General features: G+C 42.1%; 1 protein-coding gene across 1 annotated transcript in view; it reads right to left on the reverse strand.

Annotated features, from left to right (window-relative positions):
- Positions 1-431: 431 nt before the first annotated feature.
- The window catches only part of HAAO (3-hydroxyanthranilate 3,4-dioxygenase), a 56893-nt gene continuing 31806 nt past the window's right edge, over positions 432-25518 (reverse strand). Inside the window, exons 7-10 of the mRNA XM_077811967.1 lie at positions 5220-5365; positions 4172-4240; positions 2829-2911; positions 432-548 (exon numbers count right to left, since the gene is read on the reverse strand). Of these exons, the coding sequence (XP_077668093.1) occupies positions 470-548; positions 2829-2911; positions 4172-4240; positions 5220-5365 (377 nt within the window). The 3' untranslated portion in view covers positions 432-469. The remainder of the gene's footprint in view (positions 549-2828; positions 2912-4171; positions 4241-5219; positions 5366-25518) is intronic.

Below are 25518 nucleotides of genomic sequence, written 5' to 3' on the forward strand. Positions count from 1 at the left end.
TAGCACGAATCTTTTAGAAAAACGTCCAGTCTTAATTTAAAAATTGCCAGTGATGAAGAATCCATCACAACCCTGGGTACATGTTCCAATGGTTCATTACTCTCACTGTTAACAATGTACACCTTATATCCAGGATGAATTTGTCTAGCTTCAGCTTTCAAGATCAAGTATATAAATCTGTATATTTGGCTGCATTACTTAAATCAGTTTCACATTTCTTTTGGAATAATGAGTGTTCTGCGTTTTAACCAAATAGCTCATAGTTGTCAGTTTATCGTGCAGTATATAGTATGCAAGCTTTACGTTTAATTGGATCTATTGCTTGAAACCAAAATTTAATTGTAACCTTTTTATTAGACATGTAATTCAGTTTACAGTTGTTTACTGTAGCCCTGTCAGCACCATCTTTAAAATGATCTATGTGGGATAAAGTTTTTGATCACCAATGTTTAGTTTACATTCCCAGAAATTAGGCATAGGGTCTTTTGTGTATTGGGTCTTGAGCAATGTAAAGAGCAATGCATCCTTCCTCTCTCTTCCAGTGGTACCTTCAAAAATATGAAGAGAGAGAGATTATATAATGTAAATATTAATGTATTTGTAATGTAGGGGAAAATAATGGGGTCTAGTTCTGATCACACTTATACTGGTCTCATGCTGGTATAATACCATCAACTTCAATGGAGTTTCTCTTCACAGACACTGATATAAGAGAGGTCAGAAGTGAGTTTAGGAAGCCAGACACAAATTAAACAAGATGAAATATTCAAGTAGAGAAAGGACTACATTCTGCTTTGTTACATGGGGGTAGCAGCAGAGTAACTCCACTGAGTACTGAATTTAGTTCAAAAAGTCCAGATCTGAACCAGGATTTCAAACATCTGAACCAGGATTTCAAACACCTAAAAGTTCAGGAATGTTTGCAGTTGGTATTGTGGTTTAGGGCCATCTCTCTTACTCATATACTTACTTATTTAATGTCTATTACAGTATTGACCAGAGGCCACAGTCAGGATCATGGCCCCGTTGTGCTAAATGCAGTCCATATGTATAGTAGGAGAACCCCTGCCCCAGAGAGATTACATTTAAAGGTCCCAATCCGATATGATCTGCCTGGGTGGACCTTTTCGACCAGGCTTAATCCCACTGACTTCAATTGGATTCTAAATGGACCCACTCTCATTGATCAGATTGCAGGATTAGGGGCTAATTTAAGACAGGTGGGTTCAAAAACCGTAGGAGGGTACAGTAGAGGGAGGAGTGAGTGAGTGAGTGTAAGAATCACATGTTTATAGAGAATAATTTGGAGACAGCACTGTATTGTCAGGACAAAATTAAAAGCTGTCACTTTAGATTTTGCTCTACTATAATAGACAAATAAAATGAGGCCAACAACAGTCATGGAAAACAGCATGTTATAGGGTCAAATCAAAATGATTTCAAATGTAGAACAATCCTGAGTTTGTAAAGAGATGAAATAGAGGATCTATTAACACTTTTATACCTCACATTTTTATAAATCTAAGTACTTATAGTTACTATTAAAAAAAATCTGCATGGCACTAAAATATTTTGTAAGTTACAATATAAAGACAATAGAACAAGATCATACACTACTGGGAAAATATTTAATCAAATAGATGGCATATGCCAAAGGGTAACAATATTCGGTGTAGCACTTGTTATAAAACAAGGTAAAGGGGGCATGGGGCCCTCTGGCAGAGTATTTAGTGAAATACTTAGATGTAACTTCTTATAGTGTTTTGGGTGGAAGTGGCCAGTGTGTTAATAGAATTATAGATTTTTGTCTTAACTGTCGACATTGAACATGATTTTGTGTGTGTATATACTCTGCTGTTATCTATCACAATGATTCTGTATTAAATCCTATTTAAAATGTATTAAAAAGATGACTAAGCTCACTAGATAAGTGGCCTGACTTTATAGTACTGTGCACAGTTAGATGGTTTCAAGTCTTCAGACAAGGTTTTTAGTGTTATAGGATGTTAATGTAGTAGATCCAATATCAGAAAGATTTTTCTTGAGCTAGTGTTCCTCCATAGGAAAGAAAAAACGTCATCACTGTCATCTTCCTGTACCCAGCTGTACCTACCAATGTGCATGCATTATCCTTTATTTTTTGAGGATGGGTGCTTTCTCTGCTGGGGTGCCTGTGTCACTTTTCACAAGAGTTGGCTGGAAAATGACATTCTTCCAACTAAAATATTTTCCATTCTCCACTGGAAAACTTCTCACCAACTCTCCTTTGCAAACATCTTGTCTGTCAGCAGCCTACTTAGGGATGGCCATGCCATGATCCCATTTCCTCACGAGGATAATGCACATGGGAGAAAGCTGTGTTCCTGAACTGGCATCTAGATAGTTGGTGTTCATATACACCAGTTAGATCAGGTATCATGCTCAGGAAGTCACCTTCTGAAGGATATGGGCTCTGGCTCCCCACCACTTTACCTGTACACATGGTCTTTTCTGTATCCTGGTTTTTCCAATGCTTTTAGTGAGAGCTATTTTCTCTCCCTGACTCCTCAAGAGAGGTTCTAGACTGATCTGTCAGCACCACCACATTTCCTCCTCAATGCCCCTTTGTTTGAGTAATATTGCCTATGCAGATACCGTATTCATTGGGGCTATATTCTGATGTGCCAGTTGACACATACCCTAGTATGTAGTGAATGAGTCTATTTGCTAGAAGTTTTGTGCAGCTGCCTTGCTCAAATAGGCATGCTCACTGGTCTCCTGTGTATCCCAGTACGGAATTGGGACTTTTGTTGCCAAAACCATGCATAGAACCATTGTTCTGCACTCACCTAGACAGGGCAGGGATGAGCAGGCTGTCACCAGCAGCTAGACTCAGTGTTTTACCATCCATAGTAACAACAGATGTGCCTTCCTGAAAGACAAGAACAAGTAGTTGGCTTTTAATTCTTTGTGTGCTGTCCCTGGCAGAAAGAAAAAGGAACCACTTAGTAAGAAGTAAAGCCTACCAGGAAAATCTAACATTTCCACAGAAATAAAGCTTGAAAACAGCTCTGTTCTACGTGGCCTTTGTTAAAACTTTAGCAGATCTTCCCTGCCTGACAGTTAGCAGCAATAAAAACAAGGCTTCACACTTCATAGTCCCTCAGGTTCCCCATGGCTGATTCATTGCAGCTAACCTAACAGCCCACTGATCAATATGCCTCCCTGAAAATCACAGGGCTAGACTCCTGGAGTATTTTTCAAGTTTCTTTTTTAGATTCCTCAAATCCCTTTTGAGATTTGAAAAGCAGTTCACAAGTCAATGGAGAGCTGACAAAAATTACTGATAGGACCCCACTGAAACTGAAATGGACTCATCACTATCCTGTCAGACAGCAGTACTTTGAGACGTTAGATTCTTGCCAGCATTAACAGGGTCTTGCCTGCTGTATCATTTAGCAGCAGTACAAACAAGTTCCCTTTGAGGTTTTTTTTTTTTGTTTGAAACTAGCATTTGATGGTCAGTCTCTGCGAATTTAAACAGAATAGGAACTAGTGGGACTGTCTGGCAGCCTGCTGTGCAAATGGGAACTTTTTCTTCTGTTCTCTTTTCTGCTGGGCTGCAAATCTTCTCTGCTTTGTTTTTGTGATCCTTTAGGTTAGTTTCTGTCCCAGGATCCCTGCTCTTAAGGGCTGCTGAGCCATAGAAGAGGTGCCTCTACTATTTCACTTTCAAGTAGACAAATTGTTACACAACCATGCAAATCTACTTCAGAGTCCTACCTGATTCCTCCATGGGAAGGTCAGCAGACTGTGTATATAACTAGGTCAGGTGCTCTGTAGGGCCAGGGGAGGGACAGCAGAGGAAAGATTCCTGCAGTCCATGGTATGTCCTCCGTGGATCTGGGGGAGGGACGCTGGCAGGAATCTAACCCCATCCAGGATGTGGTGAGGGATGGTAGTGACCCCTGATCATTCCGTGGGAGAGGAGGAAGAAGGGTTACTTTTCAAGCACTGATGAATGACTGATGGTTTGAAATGGACTCACAGGTGGTTCCTGGGCTAGGGAGTCTTCTTAGAGAAGGAATACAAAATTTCTTTTTCTTGCCCATGGCTAGGAAGTTTTCTCACAGAGTGATCTGTTCCAGATCTAAATACAAACCCAGACTTAGTCCGTAAGCATGTCACTTACCAGCTGCCATATCCAGATATCGGCATTCGTTTTGCTTCCTTCGCTTACTCCTTGTCCATAAACTACAGCCTAAAACATAAAATGGGGAAAAAGTCGTGGATTTTATCCAGAGACTGAAGTATATGTGACTCTTCCTACAGTATGTAAAACATTTTATTTTTAGGGGAAGTGTTTTTAGAATGCGAGATTATTTTACCTACACTGTTGGAATTCACATTACATTTGCTAATCTCTTAAAGATACCTACTGATAAAAGGAGAACTGATCACACCTGCCACTCCTTATGCTCCTCCATATTCTCACTTATCTGTTTCTTTTGCCTCCTCCCTCTCTCAGCTTTGCTTCTTTATTCTTGCCACCTCCTACTCTTGGAACAAACACCCTCTCTCCCTGCACCATGGGGCATGATCCAAAGCCTGTTGAAATCAATAGGATTTTTCCCATTGACTTCAAAGGGCTGGAAATCAGGCTCTGTGTGTCCTCCTTTTCCTCCTTCAAAGCCTTATTATTCCTGCTGTCTGCATTGATCTCTCTGACAGCATTTCCATGCCGTCTGTCACTGGAACTGTCTCATATCTCTGAGTGTGATTCTAAGTTCTCCAGGGAAGACATGTTACTTTCTACATGCTTTGTAAAGGACTGTGTATGTTGAATAGCCACCAGATGCTAACAACTTTACTTTTATGTGGGACTGATTTTGAACTGGTGATCTAGACATGAAAGGCTCTTCCACTGCTGATCCCCTGGATCAACCAGTCCCCTATCCTCCCCTATTTTATGATTAAAGAGAGAAATCACACGATTAACAAATCAAAGTTGGCCTTGGTGCCAAGAATGTTATCTGAAATGAAGGGGGTATAATGAACAATTTTAATAGCATTTTTCAACTTATTAATTTTATGTAAGAAAAATGTGGGAGTGGTTATCAAAACAGACATGGAAATGGTTGCCTAATTCCCAGTGATGGCCAATGGGAGTTGGGTACCTGACTGCCATTTGAGCCTTTGAACATTTTCCCATGTCTCTTGAAAAAAATAAAAGCTTCTACCTCTGTCTCAAAATTGTCTCCAAACACGGTCAAGGATTTCTTCTGATTTATTTCTCCATGATGATCATTTAGCCAGATTTGGAAGGGAAATGGATCCATGACTCCAGTGGCATTTAGTGGGAAAGGGGTGTCTTTCAGGAGATCATCTGCAACCAAAGCAAAATGTTAATAGTAGTGAAGCTCTCTTCCACTTGCTCTTTACTGATAGTTCTAGATGCCTAAGCCAGTTGTAAACACAGATGTCGGCTAATGAGGACGCCAATGACAAGCAACGTGTGCTGTTATAGAATCTTAATTTTGTATCTGATGTTATGTATATATGCATGTTTCTGTGCACTAATGGAATGGCACTTTCCATAATAGGGCTGGTGAATTATGTTTCCCATATGCTTTAGACTGATGTCATAAATATAAAGGGAAGGGTAAACCCCTTTGAAATCCTTCCTGGCCAGGGGAAAGCTCCTCTCACCTGTAAAGGGTTAAGAAGCTAAAGGTAACCTCGCTGGCACCTGACCAAAATGACCAATGAGGAGACAAGATACTTTCAAAAGCTGGAAGGAGGGAGAGAAACGAAGGGTCTGTCTGTCTGTCTATATGCTGGTCTTTGTCGGGGATAGACCAGGAATGGAGTCTTAGAACTTTTAGTAAGTAATCTAGCTAGGTATGTGTTAGATTATGATTTCTTTAAATGGCTGAGAAAAGAATTGTGCTGAATAGAATAACTATTTCTGTCTGTGTATCTTTTTTGTAACTTAAGGTTTTGCCTAGAGGGGTTCTCTATGTTTTTGAATCTAATTACCCTGTAAGATATCTACCATCCTGATTTTACAGGGGGGATTTCTTCATTTCTATTTACTTCTATTTTTATTAAAAGTCTTCTTGTAAGAAAACTGAATGCTTTTTCATTGTTCTCAGATCCAAGGGTTTGGGTCTGTGGTCACCTATGCAAATTGGTGAGGCTTTTTATCCAACATTTCCCAGGAAAGGGGGGGTGCAAGTGTTGGGAGGATTGTTCATTGTTCTTAAGATCCAAGGGTCTGGGTCTGTAGTCACCTAGGCAAATTGGTGAGGCTTTTTACCAAACCTTGTCCAGGAAGTGGGGTGCAAGGTTTTGGGAAATATTTTGGGGGGAAGGACGCGTCCAAACAGCTCTTCCCCAGTAACCAGTATTAGTTTGGTGGTGGTAGCGGCCAGTCCAAGGACAACGGGTGGAATATTTTGTACCTTGGGGAAGTTTTGACCTAAGCTGGTAAAGATAAGCTTAGGAGGTTTTTCATGCAGGTCCCCACATCTGTACCCTAGAGTTCAGAGTGGGGGAGGAACCTTGACAACTGATAACAAGACCAAGCACGTAGGCCTTATCCAAATCAGGGCTCGTAGCCTTCTTTCAGTCTCTTTTCAAAAGTGGTTTGCATGAACACATAACACAGTTAGGGTATTGCAGTTATATTCAGAAATTATGCTATAGATATACAAGGGTGCAAAGCTTTTGGCACATTTTCTGCTAGCAGGTTATTCATGCCCTTTCCACACTGGTCCCTAAAACAGGTAAAATCATGCAGCTAGGCTGATTCTCATCTCTATGACTTCAATATGACCTCTGTGTAAATAAGGCCTGTTTTTCACATATTCAGCAACAGAATTCTCTTCATTTCCTCTCCACCATGTGTTCTGAGGCATTATGAAGGTTGCGTTGACCAGAGTGAAACAAATCAATTTTACAGTCTTAAATTTAATAAAGAATCTTTCTCATGATGTTCATGCAGTTATGGTTGGAATTAATTTCCAGTAATTCTCCTTCATAACTGGATTATTTTAAAATAGCTAGAGGGCTGAATGCAGCTTCAGTTTTGCTAATGAGGTTCAAGGTTTGTGTCTTGAGTTGCTGTTATTTGAAATTAACTTCAATCATCCAAAATTATTGGAGGGCTGGAAAAAAACCCTGCTGTATAGCGAGACTTAAAAAGTTCAAACTGTTTATGTTATCAAAAAAAGATTGGACTTGATCATGATGTAGAAGTACTTTCATGGGGACACAATAGCAAGTAATAAAAGGCTCTTTAATCTAGCAGAGAAAGGCATAACAAGAACCTGTGACTGGAAGTTAAAGATGGACACATTCAAGTTAGACATTAGGCACAAATTTTTAACAGAGAAGGTGAATAAACATTGGTACAAATTACCAAGGGAGTTTGTGGATTCTCCATCTCTTGATGTCTTCAGATCAAGACTGTCTGCCTTTCTAGAAGACGTGCTTTAGTCAAACACAAGTTACTGGGCTACATATAGGGGTAACTGGGCGAAATTCAATGGCCTATGTATTGCAGAATGTCAGACTAGATGATCTAATTGTTTCTTCTGCTCTTAAAAATCTATGACTCCATCAACCCCCAGTGAAGTGCAGAGATAATGCAGTTTCTCAGGTTATGTCTACACTGGCAATTGAACGACAATGGCACTCTCCTGCTGACAAAGCTAACTCCGCTGGTTGGGGGTGGAAGATTTTTGTTGGCAGGAGACAAAGAGCGGCTACACTGCATGCTTTAGGCTATGTCTACACTACACCGCTTTTGTGTCATTACAGCCGTGCCTCTAAGGCTAGGTCTACACTGGCAATTAAATTGACAAAACTTTTGTCTTTCAGAGGTGTTAACTCTCGCCCTGCCCCGTCCCCGGAAGACAAAAGTTTTGCTGGCGACAAGTGCCAGTGTGAGCAGCACTTTATTGGCAGGAGCTGGTAGGTAGAATGTTCTGAGATGGGGTGGAAAATGCCTCTGGGATGTTTTTTCAAGTAATAATCCCATGTTAAGTAGACACAGAAAAAAAAGCCGCCCACTATTTCACAGACATTTCCCATAGTCACAGTCCTTTGTAGCAGGATGCAATTTATTGCCATGCATGTTTGCATTAACGCAGCCCCAATGGTCGACTTCCCCACTCCAAACTGATTCGCGACCAGCTGGTAGCAGTCTGGAATTGCTAGCTTCCACCCAGCGATTGCCACATGCTTCTCTATCGAGAGGGCAGCTCTCATTCTGGTGTCCTTGCACCGCAGGTCTGGGGCCAGCTCAGTACACAGTTCCAGGAAGGTGGCTTTACGCATCCAAAAGTTCTGTAGCCACTGCTCTTCATTCCACACCTACACGATGATGAGATCCCGCCGTTCAGTGCTGGTTTCTCTAGCACAAAAGCGACGGTCTATCCTATGCAGCTGCTCTGTGAATGCCAAAAGCAATGTAAAGTTGCTGCTATCCATATCATGCAGAATGTCGGGTGCCTGTGAGTCTTCTTCTGTCAGTAATTTCACGATTAACTGCACTGCCATGCACAATGTCCTCATGACACTTAACAGAGCATAGGAGAGCAGTGCAGGATCCATCCCATCTCACAAAGATGCCAGGGTGCACAGCAGAAAATGGCCGTTGTAAAAATGCCATGAAAGAAAGCTGGAAGCCCATGGAGTTCTGGGACACAAAGCAATGCAACACGGGACATTTAGTCAGATCCCAAGATGTGTCACGACCCGCTCCGCCTACCCACAACCCCTAGCGACAGATGGTGTCGCCCTGCACTGTGGGATATGTACCCACAGTGCATTGCTCACATTGTCGATAACGGGGCCCCCAGTGTGGATGTCATCTGTCGCCAGAGGGGGCTAGTGTGAACAAGGTTTTCTGATTTTATTAAGTCAACTTTTGGATGTCGATATAAGTGTAGTTGACAAAACTTGGTAGTGTAGACAAAGCCTGAGTCCCAGCACAGATAATCTGAGTTTTAGAAATGCAGTTTCATTCTGTTGACTATATGATGTTCTCCTTCCTCTTTTCTAGAAATTACAAACCTCACTGAATGTGTTATCACACCATGGTATCCTGAATGTAAATTGCCACCATTTTTTCCCAGAAGGTCAGTGCATGAAATGTAATGCACTGTGTTAAAGAAGCTATCACAGTTTAATGACTCATGATATGCACAACATATTTGCAGCCATAGTCGTCCTCAAGAAAATTTGGACAAGGTAAAACCCCTTTCAGCAGCTTTTGATCTAGAAACATCCTCTTCTGCCACATAAATTAAAATCTCTATTATATCAATGCATGTTAAAATAAACAGGTTAACAAAGCTCCATTTATAAGCAAACCATTTATTTTTGTAATGCTTCTCTTCATTATTTAGTGTTAACACCAAAAGAAGGAATCTTTTGGTTAAAGCTCTTTTTACTTAACAGTTATTTTAGCAAAAGGCATCTTATTCTGTCTTATCCAGCACAGTTGTTGAACAATTTTGTTTTTGTAAAACAAAACAAAGCAGAAAATCCCCTAGAAACGGAGTGACACTATGAGGAAAAATATGACAGAAACTCAGTTTACTTTAAGGTGGGATCGCAAACACTAATAAGAATCAATTCTATTTGTATGGTTATTGCATGGTGTCACTACAGGGCAAAGTAAAGATTGTCTGGGTGCCTTAACTGTCCATTTTCATACCTGAATATATTTGGGTTTCTTTTAGGTTTAATTTTAATTCTGAATTTCCTAGGTTCATAATGCTTGGTTTTGGGATAATTACCACATGCATGTAATGTTCTTCATCCTTAAATTATAGATATAGATTCTCAACCTCAGCTGCATCTTAACATTGGTTTTTTTGGCTGGGAATGCATGTAAAATATTTTTATAATTCATATCTACACATAAAAGCAGAGAGAAATTGAAGACATTCCACCATGGTACTTAGTGCAATTAGTGTTCTAATTTATTTTTAAAAGCTTTGTTTAGTTAACAGTAATAGTCTGCTTTATTGAGCACTATTTAGATAGCTGCGTTATTTCCAATGTCACAGAACATACGGCACTGTTTAATTGGAAAAAACTTTCTGGAGCCCAACAAGTGGCTTAGTCGTAGTGCTCCCTATCATGTGGGAGACCTGAACATGGTGCCAGTGTTTCACAATCCAGGCTGAAATGGGAGGAGAACAGTGAGATTTATCAGCAAGTTGAGCTCCTCTTGGGACATTACTTGGCAGTGAGACACTTGGTTTCCAGTTGTTAAGGTTCCCAGTGAGAGGCTTAAAAGGGAGTACAGTGCTCTTGGCCTGGAGGAATAGTGGCAATAGTTTGGGAGTTTGAGGGTGAGCATAGAGATAGTTTAAGCAAGGGAAACTGGGGGTCTTTGTGGGTTCAAATGAGATGCGAAGAGCCCTGCAAGGAGAAAACCCCCTACCTTGTTTGTGTTTCTAAGCAAGAAGTGGAAACTGATCCAGAAATGGAAAGAGTCAGTCTGAGTATGGGCCCAGGAGCCGATTATAACCAAGGATCTGCTGCTCACTCATTGTGGGGCCCATTTTGCTAGCCTTACTCATGCTAGTGTCCCACTGATGGACTCCAATGTGGCGGCCAACAGGGTGTCAGAACTTATGGTTGGTATAGGCCTGCAGCAAAATTACTATCCCATCCTCTGCCAAGGCAAGTGTGACGCAGGGAAGGGCTTGTAGTTCTGAGGGGTTGATGCAGGCCCAAAGAGGCTCAGTCTGGGGTATTGCACCTTATATGCCCTGCCCGTCCCCCCTGCTTGCAGCTGTGCTGAAAGGCACACTGTCGCCGTTAACCAGTGGTTTCAGTTAAATCCCATATGAGATGGGGGATAATGTTACTTTCAGGCAGGAAGGCTTAAATTCACAAAGTACTTCAGTGCCTAAGTCTGGGTCTAGGCATCCAAGTCCCAGTTCTAGGCTCCACTGTGATTCACAAAACTCCCGCTGAACTCTGTAGGTACCGAAACTTACTTGGCACCTATGTTTCTGCAGTAAATAGTTCCTTAGGCACCTGGGCTTCTGCCCCTGGGCATGCACACTAGGCATCGCTCTAGGCATCTGGTTGCCTGTCCCCGCCTAAGCCCACAGTGATTCACAAACCAGGGGAAGATGGGCGTTCAGCCGCCGAACTCAAGGGATTGGATAGGCAGGCTCCAAGGCTGCCTACTGGATCTGGCCCCTCAGGTGAATTCAGACAAAACAGTGGAGGAAAGGGAGGGAAGTAGAGGAGGAGGATTACCTCTTTTGTAACTTTTAGTCAATGGCTAGAGTACTCACCTGGGATATGGGAGACTCCTTGTTCAAGTTCCCCCTACAGCTGATGAGGAGAAGAGAGTTGAACAGTGATCTACCTTTCAGGGGCATTCTGATGAGATATTCTCATGGGGGGGCTCCAGCAGTCTCTGTTGAAGCTGTTGCATTGTGGATAAATACTTAGGGGCATTTGGGCCAGAGAGAGAGTGCACAAACATGAGAACGAGTTTATAGCATGGTACCTAGAGCACTCATCCAGGATGTGGGAGACCCAGCATCCAGTCCCCCTGCTCCAATGACTTTTAATTATTTATCCACAGTGGAACAGCTTCAACAGGAGAGACTGAGGGAGCCCTACATTGCAGGCAAGGTAAACAGGCATTTCATTACAACCTAACAACCAAAGGAATTGAGTGTCTCTTATCACCCAATGGCTTTTGTTTTGATAGGACCGCTTATGTTTATGTATAGTTTGTTCTTTTGCTTTAACTAATCTCTAAGCAAATTGGTCTCTTGATACTTCCTTAACATTTGATGTGCTAATGGTATTATGAGACAAGTAGCAAACACAAATTAATTTATTGGGGGCAGTGGAACACACAGGCAAAATGTAAGAAGACAGTACTTTCAAACTAGACAGCCAAAAGCATTAGTATATTTATTCCCCAAATGCCACATCCTTAAGTGGAACATCAACTCTAATATTTTCGTACATGTCCTAATATTGAAGAGCTTCATTAGAAGAGTTCAATAGTTAGGTCCATTTTTATAGTTCATTACTATTAAATATTCATACTGTGAAAATTTAGTGTTAAACTATTAGTGTTATAAACTCGCTGTGCTTTTTACAGCTTTGGCTGATAAAGTGTGACAATATGCTAAATTGAAAAATACATCAGGTTTACTGAATGAATTTATAAAAGAAAATGACACTTTTTAGAGCAGGTCAGATTCAGTTAAACAATGAAAGCTGAGATTAGGTCTATGTGGCTCTGCTAAAGGGATTTAGTGGGAAGGAGGGGATTGGTTTCAAGAAACTTCTACAACTTCAAACCCTTGCATAAAGGTAGTTCCAGTCTGTCCCTCCTTCCAGCTTGCACCTCAAAGGAGACAGGGTAGGGCAACCTCTCCTTCTCCATTGACTGGTGCAAAGCGTGTGTATGCTGGAGATGGTAAAAGGCTTCAGCAGGGATGACTGGCCTACAGTGTCCCAACACTCTGGCAGGCATTGAGTCTGTGGCCTGGTCTACACTACACAGTTAGGTTGACATAAGGCAGCTTATGTCATAATAAGATGACATAATAACGCCACCTCCACAAAAGGTATAGGGCTTATGTCGGTTAGGGTGATACAGTGTCTGTGTATATACTATGTTACTTACATCTGCTGTTAGTGCTCTTGTCAACAAGAAAGATGGGCAGCTAGAGTCCGGCTGTCCCCCGCTCCTCTGGAGAGCTGGGCAGCTGGACCCCACTCTTTGCTGGGAATTGGGGCAAGAATGGACCCCACTCCTAGCTGGGAGCTGTGACATTGACAAGGTTGCCTAGCTACCAGTGAGGAGCTGGCAGAGTGGAGGGGGGCGAGAAGCTGGGGCAGCTAGACCCAACTCCCTGGGGCCCAGAAGCCCCAGAGGATTCTCCCCCCCCACACTCCTGGGGGGGGGGGAACGGGGAGCTGAGTGGAGGACAGTCCACCAGGAGCCCATGAGCAGGAAGCTGCCAAAGGAGCTGAGAGCCCGGGGTCTCCGCTCCCTACACTGCCCCTCTTTGGTCGGTGGAAGTGCTCCTGGTGAGGGCATGTACCGTCAACCCAAGGAGGGTAGTGTGGACATGCACCACTGCAATAATTACTACGGTGGCTGTAAGTCGACTTAATATAGGTCGACTTAAGTTTTTAGTGTAGAGCTTTCACTGATGCCCTCTGCCTGCATGCTCAATGCTTGACTGCAGGCAGGGTTTACATGCCTCAACTTTGTCATTATTTGCATTAATAAGTTGCTGTTTTTCGATGTATTTTTGTGGGGTTATTTATATATATTTATTCCTTGATTTCCCATTGCGGCCCTTATGATATGTAGCTTCTTTAGTTATTTGTACAGCAACAATAGTGTGTTTAAAAATAAATATCACAGCGCTTCAGTAATAGCATTGTTAATGCAGGACACTTATGTTCCTTCAAAATCAACATCACTCTGACTGGATGGGAGGGATTATTCTACAGACAGAAGAGCATCGATGCAAACTACATCCAAATTTCTAACACCTCAAATTTCAAGGGAGCAGGGTCTGGGACTGGGTTTTTGTTTGGTCCATTATAAAAAATATACACTATTTGCAAAGACTAGTGATTTTTGGGTGCCCATCTTCAGACACCTGAAAGGAGCCTGATTTTCAGAAGACAGATGCTCAGCAGGTATATCAAGTTAGGCATCCAAAAACTGCAACACTTCAAAAAAAAAAAAAAAAAGGCTCAAAAGGTAGATTCGGATGGGTCTGGCTCTGGGTCACATCCAGAGTTTGAAATTTAGATCTGGGATTTTACTTCAAGCCTTTCTCTGGTTCATCTGAACCTTGTTTTGGTTTCCGAGTCTTCAGATCCCCTTGACCTCAACCCAAAACTTTAAATGAAACTATTGATGAAAACAGTAAATTTGGCCCTATTTTGGGATTTAAATTATGCCAAACAACCAAGTCTCACATGACTTCCATCCACCACTAGCCTGGGAGTACTTACAACTCAGGCTAGACTTGGGCAGGCCTTCTGGATTCTGTAACCTGGCAAAACCTCACCAGGTTATGGGTTTCATTACAAAAAGCTCTGCATGCAGCTGACTCAGAGTCCAGTTCAGCCCTGGCACAATGGGTGCATCTTCTAGAGTTTTCAGTGGGAACTGATTTGTCTATACTAGAGCTGAATTTGGTTCATACTCTCCACTGGCCCTAGAAGCAAGACTTGCAAATTCACTCTTGCACCCAAGTGTTCTGCATGGCCAAGTAAATCTGAAACTACATCTCAAAACCAACTCATGCTTTAAGAGACACTGGAAAGCAGTAGCACATCCCCCCTCCGGCTCCTACGCGGAGGTGTGGCCAGGCAGCTCTGCATGCTGCCCCGACTGCAAGTGCCGCCCCCGCAGCTCCCATTGGCTGCAGTTCCCGGCCAATGGCAGCTGCAGAGCCAGTGCTTGGGACAGCCGCAGCGTGTGGAGCCCCCTGGCTGCCCCTACACATAGGAGTCGGAGAGGGGACATGCTGCTGCTTCCAGGAGCCGCATGGAGCCATGGCAGGCAAGGAGCCTTAGCCCTGCTGTGCTGCCAACCAGACTTTTAACAGCCTGGTCAGCAGTGCTTCGACCAGGCGTTCTGGTCGAAAACTGGACACCTGGCAATCCTACTGTCTAAGTGAGAGCAGGCATTGGCCATAATGCTCTCCAGAAACTCCACATATCTGTGTGCTGTGCCCCCCCCCACCCCCCCAACCATTGCTGCTGTGCCAGAGCATGATGCGGGAGGTTAGGAGACAGCTTTATGGCTATCTTCTCCGTGCTTGCATCAGAGCAATTCCCCTGCAGCTGGAACAGAGGTTTTTATGCCTCTCTGGCCTTTCTACCCAGCCGAAAGGTGCTGGAGTGGAGATGGGGAAATCACACCCTTTTACTTTAGAATTTGCATTTTATTACTTTTTTTGTTCTAGTTTGCATTCATCTCCTTCCACCTCTTATTAATGAGTGAGTGTATTTTAGCGAATCTGTTTAGGTGACCGCTATAATTCCATAACTTCGCATATGTTAAGGTTTAATTGTTCCTGCTAACGAGTTATATCCTAAAATTCTCTGCCCAGATATGTAAGCCTAACTCCCCATGCACAAGCACATCTCCCATAAACACTAATATCTTTAAATAATGTATATAACTTGAGACAGCTGCATTGTAATTGATGCAATCAAATGCTATTCTAGACAAATTATTTTACTGACAATGTCAATTAAATATCTAGGCTAGCGTTTTCAAAGTGGGGTGACAACTAAAATAACTGTTCTGATTATCAGAGGTACTTGAGAGTTCAGTTCTCAAAGCCTCAATTAAAAAAAATCTCTTTTTTCAGGACAGCAGTTGAGTACCTGTTTACCTTTAAATCAGTGCAATGGGTTTTAAGCACATTTCTAAGTGCTGTCCTGAATTGGGATGGACTTAAACATGTGTTTAGTGATTTCCTGAATCAGAGCCTCAGTGAAGTCAGTGGGAGTTGTAGGTGCACAATAACTCTGGAAATCAAACCACTTCATCAAGTGCCTGAATATGGACTCAAGTTTGGATTATATTAGTCTTATTTCACCTTGTCTTTCTTATTTCATATAAATCTCTCTCTCACACATGCCCATCACAGTACATTTAGAGTAATTTAGAGTACCCAGCCTGAATCACTGAAAAGGGACCTGATTTTCAGCAGCTGGATGTTCAGCACTTTCTGAAAATCAGGCCTTTTAAAAGTATCTCAAGTTGAGCATCCAAAAACCAAGGCACCTAAAATCACTCGTCAATTTGAAAACTTAGGCCAGGGTATTTATGCCCATCTCACTGATGTCAAGTATAGCTGCTGAACCATCCATCTGAAAATACAGCACTTTGGCATATGTTTCTCTGTGTAATTATATGTTTTTGTGGCATGCCTCCAGGCTTATCATGGCTAATAATTTATTAGTGATCATGTAACAATGTCTTTGCATATTTTTTTTCATGTCACTAAATCTATGCTGCAAACGAAATGGTAGGTTTTTCTCTTGTGTTTTTCTGATTCAGACAAAGAGGTTGATGAAGAGAATTTATAAAAATAAATGTTGCACGTAAAGAAATAGGCCCATGTTTTCTCCTTTCCATAAGGGAGGTGTAGCCAGCTAGATGAGGGAATAAGTGAGAACGGGAACTGTATGTGCTGTCTTCCTTTGCTCAGGTAACAAGTAATTAGGCCAGGTTTTGCTATGGCCCATTGCAAACTCTTCAGGGCATGATGGGTCTGTATCACTGTAGTCAGGAATGCCAGGTAATACATACAGCAAATGTAGTCTAGTGTTCTGGGTGCAGGCCGAGTAATTGAGAATCATGGGTTCTATTTCTGAGTCTGCTATTGACTTGCTGTATGACCTTGTGCAATTACCTCACCCGCCTTGTCTCTCTTATATCCTAGGACCAACATGGCGACAACAACATTGCATAGGACCTTGGGCAAGCCCTTTAATATCTTTGTGACTTGATTTCCCCTTCTGTAAAACATGGATAATAATACCTACCTCACAAGGGTGATGGGAGGCTTAAATAATTTCTCCAAAGCCCTTTAGATCTCTGTGAGGAAGGGGCTTGAGAGATGCAAATTATTATTATTATTATTATTATAAAATAGCCCTGGGTGTGGGTAAGGCAAAAGGCAGCAGATTGATTCTCCTGGTGCATAGTCTGTTCTAGATGTTGCTGTCTGGGGAGCATTTGAAAAGAGAAGAAGGAAGTTAACCAGTAAGTTCATCTCCTCTAATTAGGTGACTGATCTAAGCTTTGGTTCTGGTGACCAAAGATTGAACAAAAAAAGGAAGAGCATTTTGATCCAGCACTTTTGTGATTCCTCTGATGGTGTCATTAAATACATATGTGCAAAAGGTTGGCAACGGCTCAGTTCCCATGGTGAAGCCTTAGGAGAGCTCTTTAAGATTACGGCTTGTGCTCTGCCTCACTTGTTGGCATCTCAGCTGAGAGTATTACAGAACAGAAGAGGTCTCTGTGTTTTGGGGGTTTTCTGGGGTGTGGGTTTGGTTGTTGTCATTAGAGTGCACTGAGTTCAAGGAACTCCTCTGGGAACCCATGGCTCAGAATCCTGAGATCTGTAGGAAATTTAGAGATTTGGGATTAAAGATTTTGTGGAAGTTTTCAAATGGCAAATTACGTAAATCAATGTGTAACTCAATTTAAAAAATTACTATCCTATGTCCTTAATTTAGGACAATTATGGCCCATCCTTTGGGTCCATGCAGGAGAATATGACCATTTATTCCCATATACTGGCTGCACATATTGTGGGTAGCTTCATGGTGGGGAGAGCTGGTTCCATAGAGCTTCTACATCCCTGCCCCAATGCGGGGGTGGGGCGGGGTGGGGAAGATGAAGGGGTGGAGCCGCCTTGGCTCCCTGCCAATGCACTAGTCAGCTCTGCTACACTAACATGCTTGGGGACTATACAGTGCTAGGTATAGGCCTGGCACATGGTTGGAGCTGGGGAAAACTGGGAGGGAGACTGAATCAGTGAGTCACAATCTGCTTCCTAGGACAGTGCAACAACATGCTGCTCCTTGTCTGGGGACCGAGACAAAGCCACCATTTAGCTCTTAATTAAAAACTGCACTCTACTGAATTTCTTGATGTGTAAATAAGAAGTTTAAAAAAAACCCCAAACTACACATAGGCTTGTTTTGATAGAAATATTTTGCATTTCGATAGCACCTGCCAAGGGCTCTACATACAGCAATGAATTACACCTTACCAGATGCCTGGGGTTTAGGTAAGCATGATCCTTACTTTACAGCTGGGAAACCGGCACACATGAGACCTGATCTAAAGCCAGTTAAGGTCAGTGGACAGTCTCCCACTCATCTCAAAGGCTCAGAAAGATTAAGGCCAACTTTTACATTATTAGTTATGGGTGCCACAATTTTGGGTACCCAGTTCATCACCTAGATTTTTAGGTGGCCCACTCAATCACTATTCATTCATAGATATTTAGGTCAGAAGGGACCATTATGATCATCTAGTCTGACCTCCTGCACAACGCAGGCCACAGAATTTCACCCACCACTCTTACAAAAAAAAACCTCACACCTATATCTGTGCTATTGAAGTCCTCAAATTGTAGTTTAAAGACCTCAAGGAGCAGAGAATCCTCCAGCAAGTGACCCGTGCCCCATGCTACAGAGGAAGGCGAAAAACCTCCAGGGCCTCTTCCAATCTGCCCTGGAGGAAAATTCCTTCCCGACCCCAAATATGGCGATCAGCTAAACCCTGAGCATATGGGCAAGGTTCATCAGCCAGATACTACAGAAAATTCTTTCCCAGGTAACTTGGATCTTACCCCATCTAAAACCCATCACAGGCCATTGGGCCTATTTACCATGAATATTTAATTACCAAAACCATGTTATCCCATCATACCATCTCCTCCATAAACTTATCGAGTTTAATCTTAAAGCAAGATAGATCTTTTGCCCCCACTACTTCCCTCGGAAGGCTATTCCAAAACTTCACTCCTCTGATGGTTAGAAACCTTCGTCTAATTTCTAATCTAAATTTCCTAGTGGCCAGTTTATATCCATTTGTTCTTGTGTCCACATTGGTACTGAGTTTAAATAATTCCTCTCCCTCTCTGGTATTTATCCCTCTGATATATTTATAGAGAGCAATCATATCTCCCCTCAGCCTTCTTTTAGTTAGGCTAAACAAGCCAAGCTCCCTGAGTCTCCTTTCATAAGACAAGTTTTCCATTCCTCGGATCATCCTAGTAGCCCTTCTCTGTACCTGTTCCAGTTTGAATTCATCCTTCTTAAACATGGGAGACCAGAACTGCACACAGTACTCCAGGTGAGGTCTCACCAGTGCCTTATATAACGGTACTAAAACCTCCTTATCCCTACTGGAAATACCTCTCCTGATGCATCCCAAGACGACATTAGCTTTTTTCACAGCCATATCACATTGGCAGCTCATAGTCATCCTATGATCAACCAATACTCCAAGGTCCTTTTCCTCCTCCGTTACTTCTAGTTGATGCGTCCCTAGCTTATAACTAAAATTCTTGTTATTAATCCCTAAATGCATGACCTTACACTTCTCACTATTAAATTTCATCCTATTCCTATTACTCCAGTTTACAAGGTCATCCAGATCCTCCTGTAGGATATCCCTGTCCTTCTCTAAATTAGCAATACCTCCCAGCTTTGTATCATCTGCAAACTTTATTAGCACACTCCCACTTTTTGTGCCCAGGTCAGTAATAAAAAGATTAAATAAGATTGGTCCCAAAACTGATCCCTGAGGAACTCCACTGGTAACCTCCCTCCAACTTGACAGTTCACCTTTCAGTAGGACCCGTTGTAGTCTCCCCTTTAACCAATTCCCTATCCACCTTTCAATATTCCTATTGATGCCCATCTTATCCAATTTAACTAATAATTCCCCATGTGGCACCGTATCAAACGCCTTACTAAAATCTAAGTAAATTAGATCCACTGCGTTTCCTTTATCTAAAAAATCTGTTACTTTCTCAAAGAAGGAGATCAGGTTGGTTTGGCACGATCTACCTTTTGTAAAACCATGTTGTATTTTGTCCCAATTACCATTGACTTCAATGTCCTTAACTACCTTCTCCTTCAAAATTTTTTCCAAGACCTTGCATACTACAGATGTCAAACTAACAGGCCTATAATTACTTGGATCACTTTTTTTCCCTTTCTTAAAAATAGGAACTATGTTAGCAATCCTCCAATCATACGGTACAACCCCTGAGTTTACAGATTCATTAAAAATTCTTGCTAATGGGCTTGCAATTTCTTGTGCCAATTCTTTTAATATTCTTGGATGAAGATTATCTGGGCCCCCCGATTTAGTCCCATTAAGCTGTTTGAGTTTCGCTTCTACCTCAGATATGGTGATGTCTACCTCCATATCCTCATTCCCATTTATCATGCTACCATTATCCCTAAGATCCTCTTTAGTCTTATTAAAGACTGAGGCAAAGTATTTGTTTAGATATTGGGCCATGCCTAGATTATCCTTGACCTCCACTCCATCCTCAGTTTTTAGCGGTCCCACTTCTTCTTTCTTTGTTTTCTTCCTATTTATATGACTATAGAACCTTTTACTATTGGTTTTAATTCCCTTTGCAAGGTCCAACTCTACTTGACTTTTAGCCTGTCTCACTTTATCCCTACATATTCTGACCTCAATAAGGTAGCTTGCCTTACTGATCCCTCCCTTCTTCCACTCCCTATATGCTTTCTGCTTTTTCTTAATTACCTCTCTAAGATGCTTGCTCATCCAGCTTGGTCTACAACTCCTGCCTATGAATTTTTTCCCCTTTCTTGGGATGCAGGCTTCCGATAGCTTCTGCAGCTTTAATTTAAAATAATCCCAGGCCTCCTCTACCTTTAAACCCATAAATTCTTCAGTCCAATCCACTTCCCTAACTAATTTCCTTAATTTTTGAAAGTCAGCCCTTTTGAAATCAAAAACCTTAGTTGCAGATTTATTTTTGTTAATCCTTCCATTCAGTTTGAACTGAATTAGCTCATGATCACTTGAGCCAAGATTATCCCCTACAACCATTTCCTCTATGAGGTCCTCATTACTCACCAAGACCAAATCTAAAATAGCATCCCCTCTAGTCGGTTCAGCAACTACTTGCTGAAGGAATCCATCAGCTATCGCATCTAGGAAAATCTGAGCCCTATTATTATTACTAGCACTCGTCCTCCAGTCTATATCTGGGAAGTTAAAGTCTCCCATGATCACACAGTTTCCATTAGTATTTACTTTATTAAAAACATTAAAAAGGGCTCTATCCATATCCAAATTAGATCCCGGCGGTCTATAGCACACCCCAAGCACTATCCCAGGGGAGGCTCTAATAGTTTTCTTCCCCAATTTAATTTTTGCCCAGACAGACTCAGTCATATCCATTTCATCGCTTCTTATTTCTTTACATTCTATCTCATCATTGATATACAGTGCTACTCCACCACCTTTACCTTTATTTCGGTCTTTCCTAAACAGCACATACCCTTCAATACCTGTAGCCCAGTCATGACTACTATTCCACCAGGTCTCTGTTATACCTATAATATCTGGTTTCACTTCCTGCACCAGTAACTCTAGTTCCTCTATTTTGTTACCTAGGCTCCTTGCATTAGTGTACAAACATCTTAATTTTTGCTGTTTAGCCTCACTCACATTCTGTACCCTATTAGGCACGGTTATTTTACTACCAGTATAACCTATTAGACTTGTATCTACACTGCCCTTCCTCCTACCTACAGCTGTATCCACTCTTACTTCATTTTCTTTCCACTCTATGCTTAATTCTGGCGTGGAGATTACCTGGACATCTCCCAACCATCTCCCCCAAATTCCTAGTTTAAAGCTCTCTTAATCAGTTGTGCCAGCCTCCATCCTAGAAGTCTATTTCCTTCCCTACTCAGATGAAGTCCATCCCGAGAGAACTGTCCTCTATCCATGAATGCCTCCCAATGGCCATACATCCCAAAGCCCTCCTTATAGCACCACTGCCTAAGCCATCTATTGATAGTCATAATCTTGTCACACCTTTGTTGCCCTTCTCTAGGAACAGGCAGAATCCCACTAAAGATCACCTGAGCCTCAATTTCCTTAAGCGTCCTCCCCAGCCTAGCATAGTCTCCCTTAATACTTTCCAGCGAGAATCTAGCCGTATCATTTGTTCCCACATGAAGGATAATTAGGGGATTCTTTCCCGCTCCCTTTAGAATCCTTTTCAACCTCAGGTCTACATCCCGTATCTTAGCACCCGGAAGACAGCACACCCTCCTATTTTCTGGATCAGCTCTGGTTACAGGCCTATCTATTCTTCTCAGTAAAGAGTCCCCAATCACATAGACCTGCCTTTTCCTAGTGACTGTGCTATTCTCCAGTCTATCCCCTGTTCCCTCTGGCTGCAAGTTCTTTCCATTCCCATTCTCCCTTGTAATCCTTTTTAACCCATCCTGTATCCTCCTGGGGCTCATATTTGGTGTAATCTCCATTAACTCCTCCCCTTTTCCTATAGGACTAACCTCTCTTCTCTTCTTCCTTGCCCTGTCACCTTCAGTGACTACCTGCTGAGCCCCTTCCTCATTTTCCAACTCTGCAAACCTATTCTTAAGCTCTATTTCTCCTTCACTAGCCCGTCTTTTCCTCTGCCTAGTTCTTTTAGTCACATGCTTCCACTGACCACTTTCCTCACCCAGTCTCCCCTCAGAATTCCCTAGTCCTGCTTCCATCTGCAAGTCTGAGCTTTTCCCTTCAGATACCTCATGTCTTTGCTCCATAATCTGCTCAAACCCCTTCCTAAACTCTACCAGACTTTCCACCTGCATCTCCAAACCTCGGATCTTTTCCTCCATCAGCTCTATCAGACGGCACTTCATACAGACAAAACTCTTACCAGGTGCCCCCTCCAGGATCATGTACATACCACAGCTTCCACATCCAGTCATCTTCATTGTGTCTTCTGCTACATGGGTCACTCCCACTGCCACCTCTGTATCTGTCATATCCTTCCCACCTAAATCCTGTTAATCTGGGAAACACAAACCACACCAAAACACCACCACCCACAGCAAAACCAAACCCAACACAAGCACCGCAAGACAAACTCCCCTTTCAAACTCCCCTGTTTACAGCTCTGTTTGCTGGCTCCTGTGCCGCTGCCTGACTGGCTGCTACCTTTATAGGACCCCTAGTCAGTGAAGCCCCGCCCCCTAATCAGGGCTCAGCTTCTCTCCCAGCACAAAGCCCCTACAAACCTCTACACATACAAATACTACCAATACAAAACCAAGCACACACAAATACCTTCTCCTCCAACAGAACTCCCACTCAAACTCCCCTGTTTACAGCTCTGTTTGCTGGCTCCTGTGCCGCTGCAGCTGTCTGTGCCGCTGAATGATTAAATGGCTTGCCCCTGCCATACATACAGTCAGTGGATGAGCCAGTAGGTCACCTGACTCCCAGTTTTTGGACTTAACCCCGCCCACCCATCCTTCTTTTTAGGTAATTTACATTCTGTCTTTTAAACTGTGCTTCTATTAGCTCTTGCAGCCAGAATGCTACAGGTAGACTGACATCTGGCCCTCCCTTCAAACACCTTGTCTTCTCATGCTCATATCTTTGTGAAAAGAATTTCCTCTCGGACACAGACTCTATTCAGTCTCAGCTCTTTTTACAACTGAATTTTAGATTTTTTTTTTTTTTAAAGTTTGAAGTGAATCTTTTTAGCCATTTTTGAACAGTGGGCAAGTGGATGCAAAATACACTCTTGAAGGGTTTTTTTGCTTATCAATAACTGAAAAATAACCGAACAAGAAACCTCCAAACGTGGCATGAGGCCAAGCCTCCATGAAGAAGGGCCTGTTTGCTTAACGGCAGATTGTGCTTTGAACTCAGTCTCTTCTAGAGCTGGTGAGTCTGCATGCTGTGCCATTACTGTAAATGGTGCAGCCTTCCCCCATCAGGTGCAGCACAGGGGGTTAGTATGGCCACATCTTTCATGCCCCCTGTAGGGCACTAGGAGGGACAGTGCACTAGCACAGGATCTGCTATTATGTCTGCCAGCCTAATGGAAAAGTCATATAGAATTTAGTAGAAAAATCTATCGTATCTATAGACACTTTGACCCTTCCTATAGAATTTATTATTTAGACATTTATTATTTTTTCAAGTGCCCAGAAGTGTGCTAGGAACAACACAGTCCCTGCCCAGAAAAGCATAGTCTTGGTTGCACATGCCGCTACTAGTAAGGGACAGACGCACACAAGGCCCAGAGAAAGGGGAGGGGAAGGAAAGGACAAGGGGGACAGCAAGATCACATGATCACTTGGTAAAGCATGTACATATTTAGATGGTCCCATTCATTCCCTCTACTTATTGTTGACTGTGTAGCATTCATCAGTCTTAGGAGGGATTGCATGTGGCTAGGAGAGCTCGCATGGCAAACAGGTTTGGGGAAGGAGTTCCAAGAAGAAGGGGCAGGGTAGATGAGGCCTATGGACAAAAGAGGTGACAGGGGTACTGAGGCTAGTATCTTTGGCAGAACGAAGAGAGTGGGGGAAGATGCGAAAAGAGACCAGGTCTGAATTATAGGCAGGGGTTGCACAGATAATGTCTCACGGAACTCTGAAGTTTTCATGGCCCCAGATAGTTTTAATCCACCCCTGAAAAGTGATTACTGGTGTGAGCTTAACTAGCCCAACCTGAGTGCTGCTCGGCTGGGATTTGCACAATATGCAGAGACTTGGGTGTTCCCAGCAGCAAGGCCACTTTTTAAACATCTGCACACTTCAGTCACTGTTTTGAGCCCATATATTAGACAATGAGAGAGGGTTAACTGGTCAAAGAAGAGAATTGAGTAATCCGGCCTAATGTGTTGGTGGCCTTTTAACTCCCCTCTCCTTCCTCCATTAGTGTAATAGCCAATGAATCATTATCTTAAACTGCTTCAGAGCCAAAAGATTGTCAGGATTAATGTTTTCAACACCTGGATCATTTTAATTTTTTTTTAAGTTTTTGTATGGTACTGAAGTGGGATTATTTTAGGGTGTGGAAAAGGGAAATGTAGGATATTGGTACAAGCTGTTTTTAATAATAACTTCAATTTAAAATATTACTTTATAGTTTTTTTTGCATATATGAGCATAACACTGGAAAATATAATTTCCATAGGAAAACTTGTTTTTGTATATTTCAGCTGGCTCAACTATGATCTTTAACATATTCTCCTGAGTTACACAAGTGCAAATCTGATGAACTTTTCTACAGAGTTACTCTAGATTTATTTGAGGTAACGCAGCAGAATTCTGCCCTTTGGAGTTTGATCTTTTTTTAAGTTGTACAGTTTTCATTTAATTGAACCAATAAACTGTCCACTAGCCAGTTATCTTTCTTATTTAGCTCTCTTTATTTATTTTTTATTTTCAATTAACTGATAATTACACTTAAGCTTATGTGTGCTAAATCTTAATGTCTCTAAGGATGATGTCCTGGAAATAGGCCTTGCTGTAAATCAGGCACTGTCTGTTGCATAACATACAACTGGGCTGTGTCTGCTGAGAACAGTGTTGTACTCCTCTTGACTTGTTTGATTTCATGCTCTATTGGCACAAGATTCACAACAAGGTATGAGGGCTTGTCTAAGCACAAAAAATTGCACCGGATTAACAAAAGGTATGATGTTAAACCAATGCAGCTTTGTAATGTGGACACTCATGTTGGTTTAAATCCGGCTTACTCTGGTTTAGCTCACAGCTATAATTTATATAATACTTTTAGTTAGTCAATTTATAGAATACTTTAGTTAGTTAAACCAGTGCAAATGTGTGTGTAGATCAGGCTTTAGACTACATTATATCTTTCCCCCCACAACTTGATGAGTGAAACACACAACGTTTCATACTTGTTCATATATTTTT

This window comes from Eretmochelys imbricata, chromosome 3 (genome assembly GCF_965152235.1).
Source record: "Eretmochelys imbricata isolate rEreImb1 chromosome 3, rEreImb1.hap1, whole genome shotgun sequence".
Classification (NCBI taxonomy): Eukaryota; Metazoa; Chordata; order Testudines; family Cheloniidae; genus Eretmochelys; species Eretmochelys imbricata.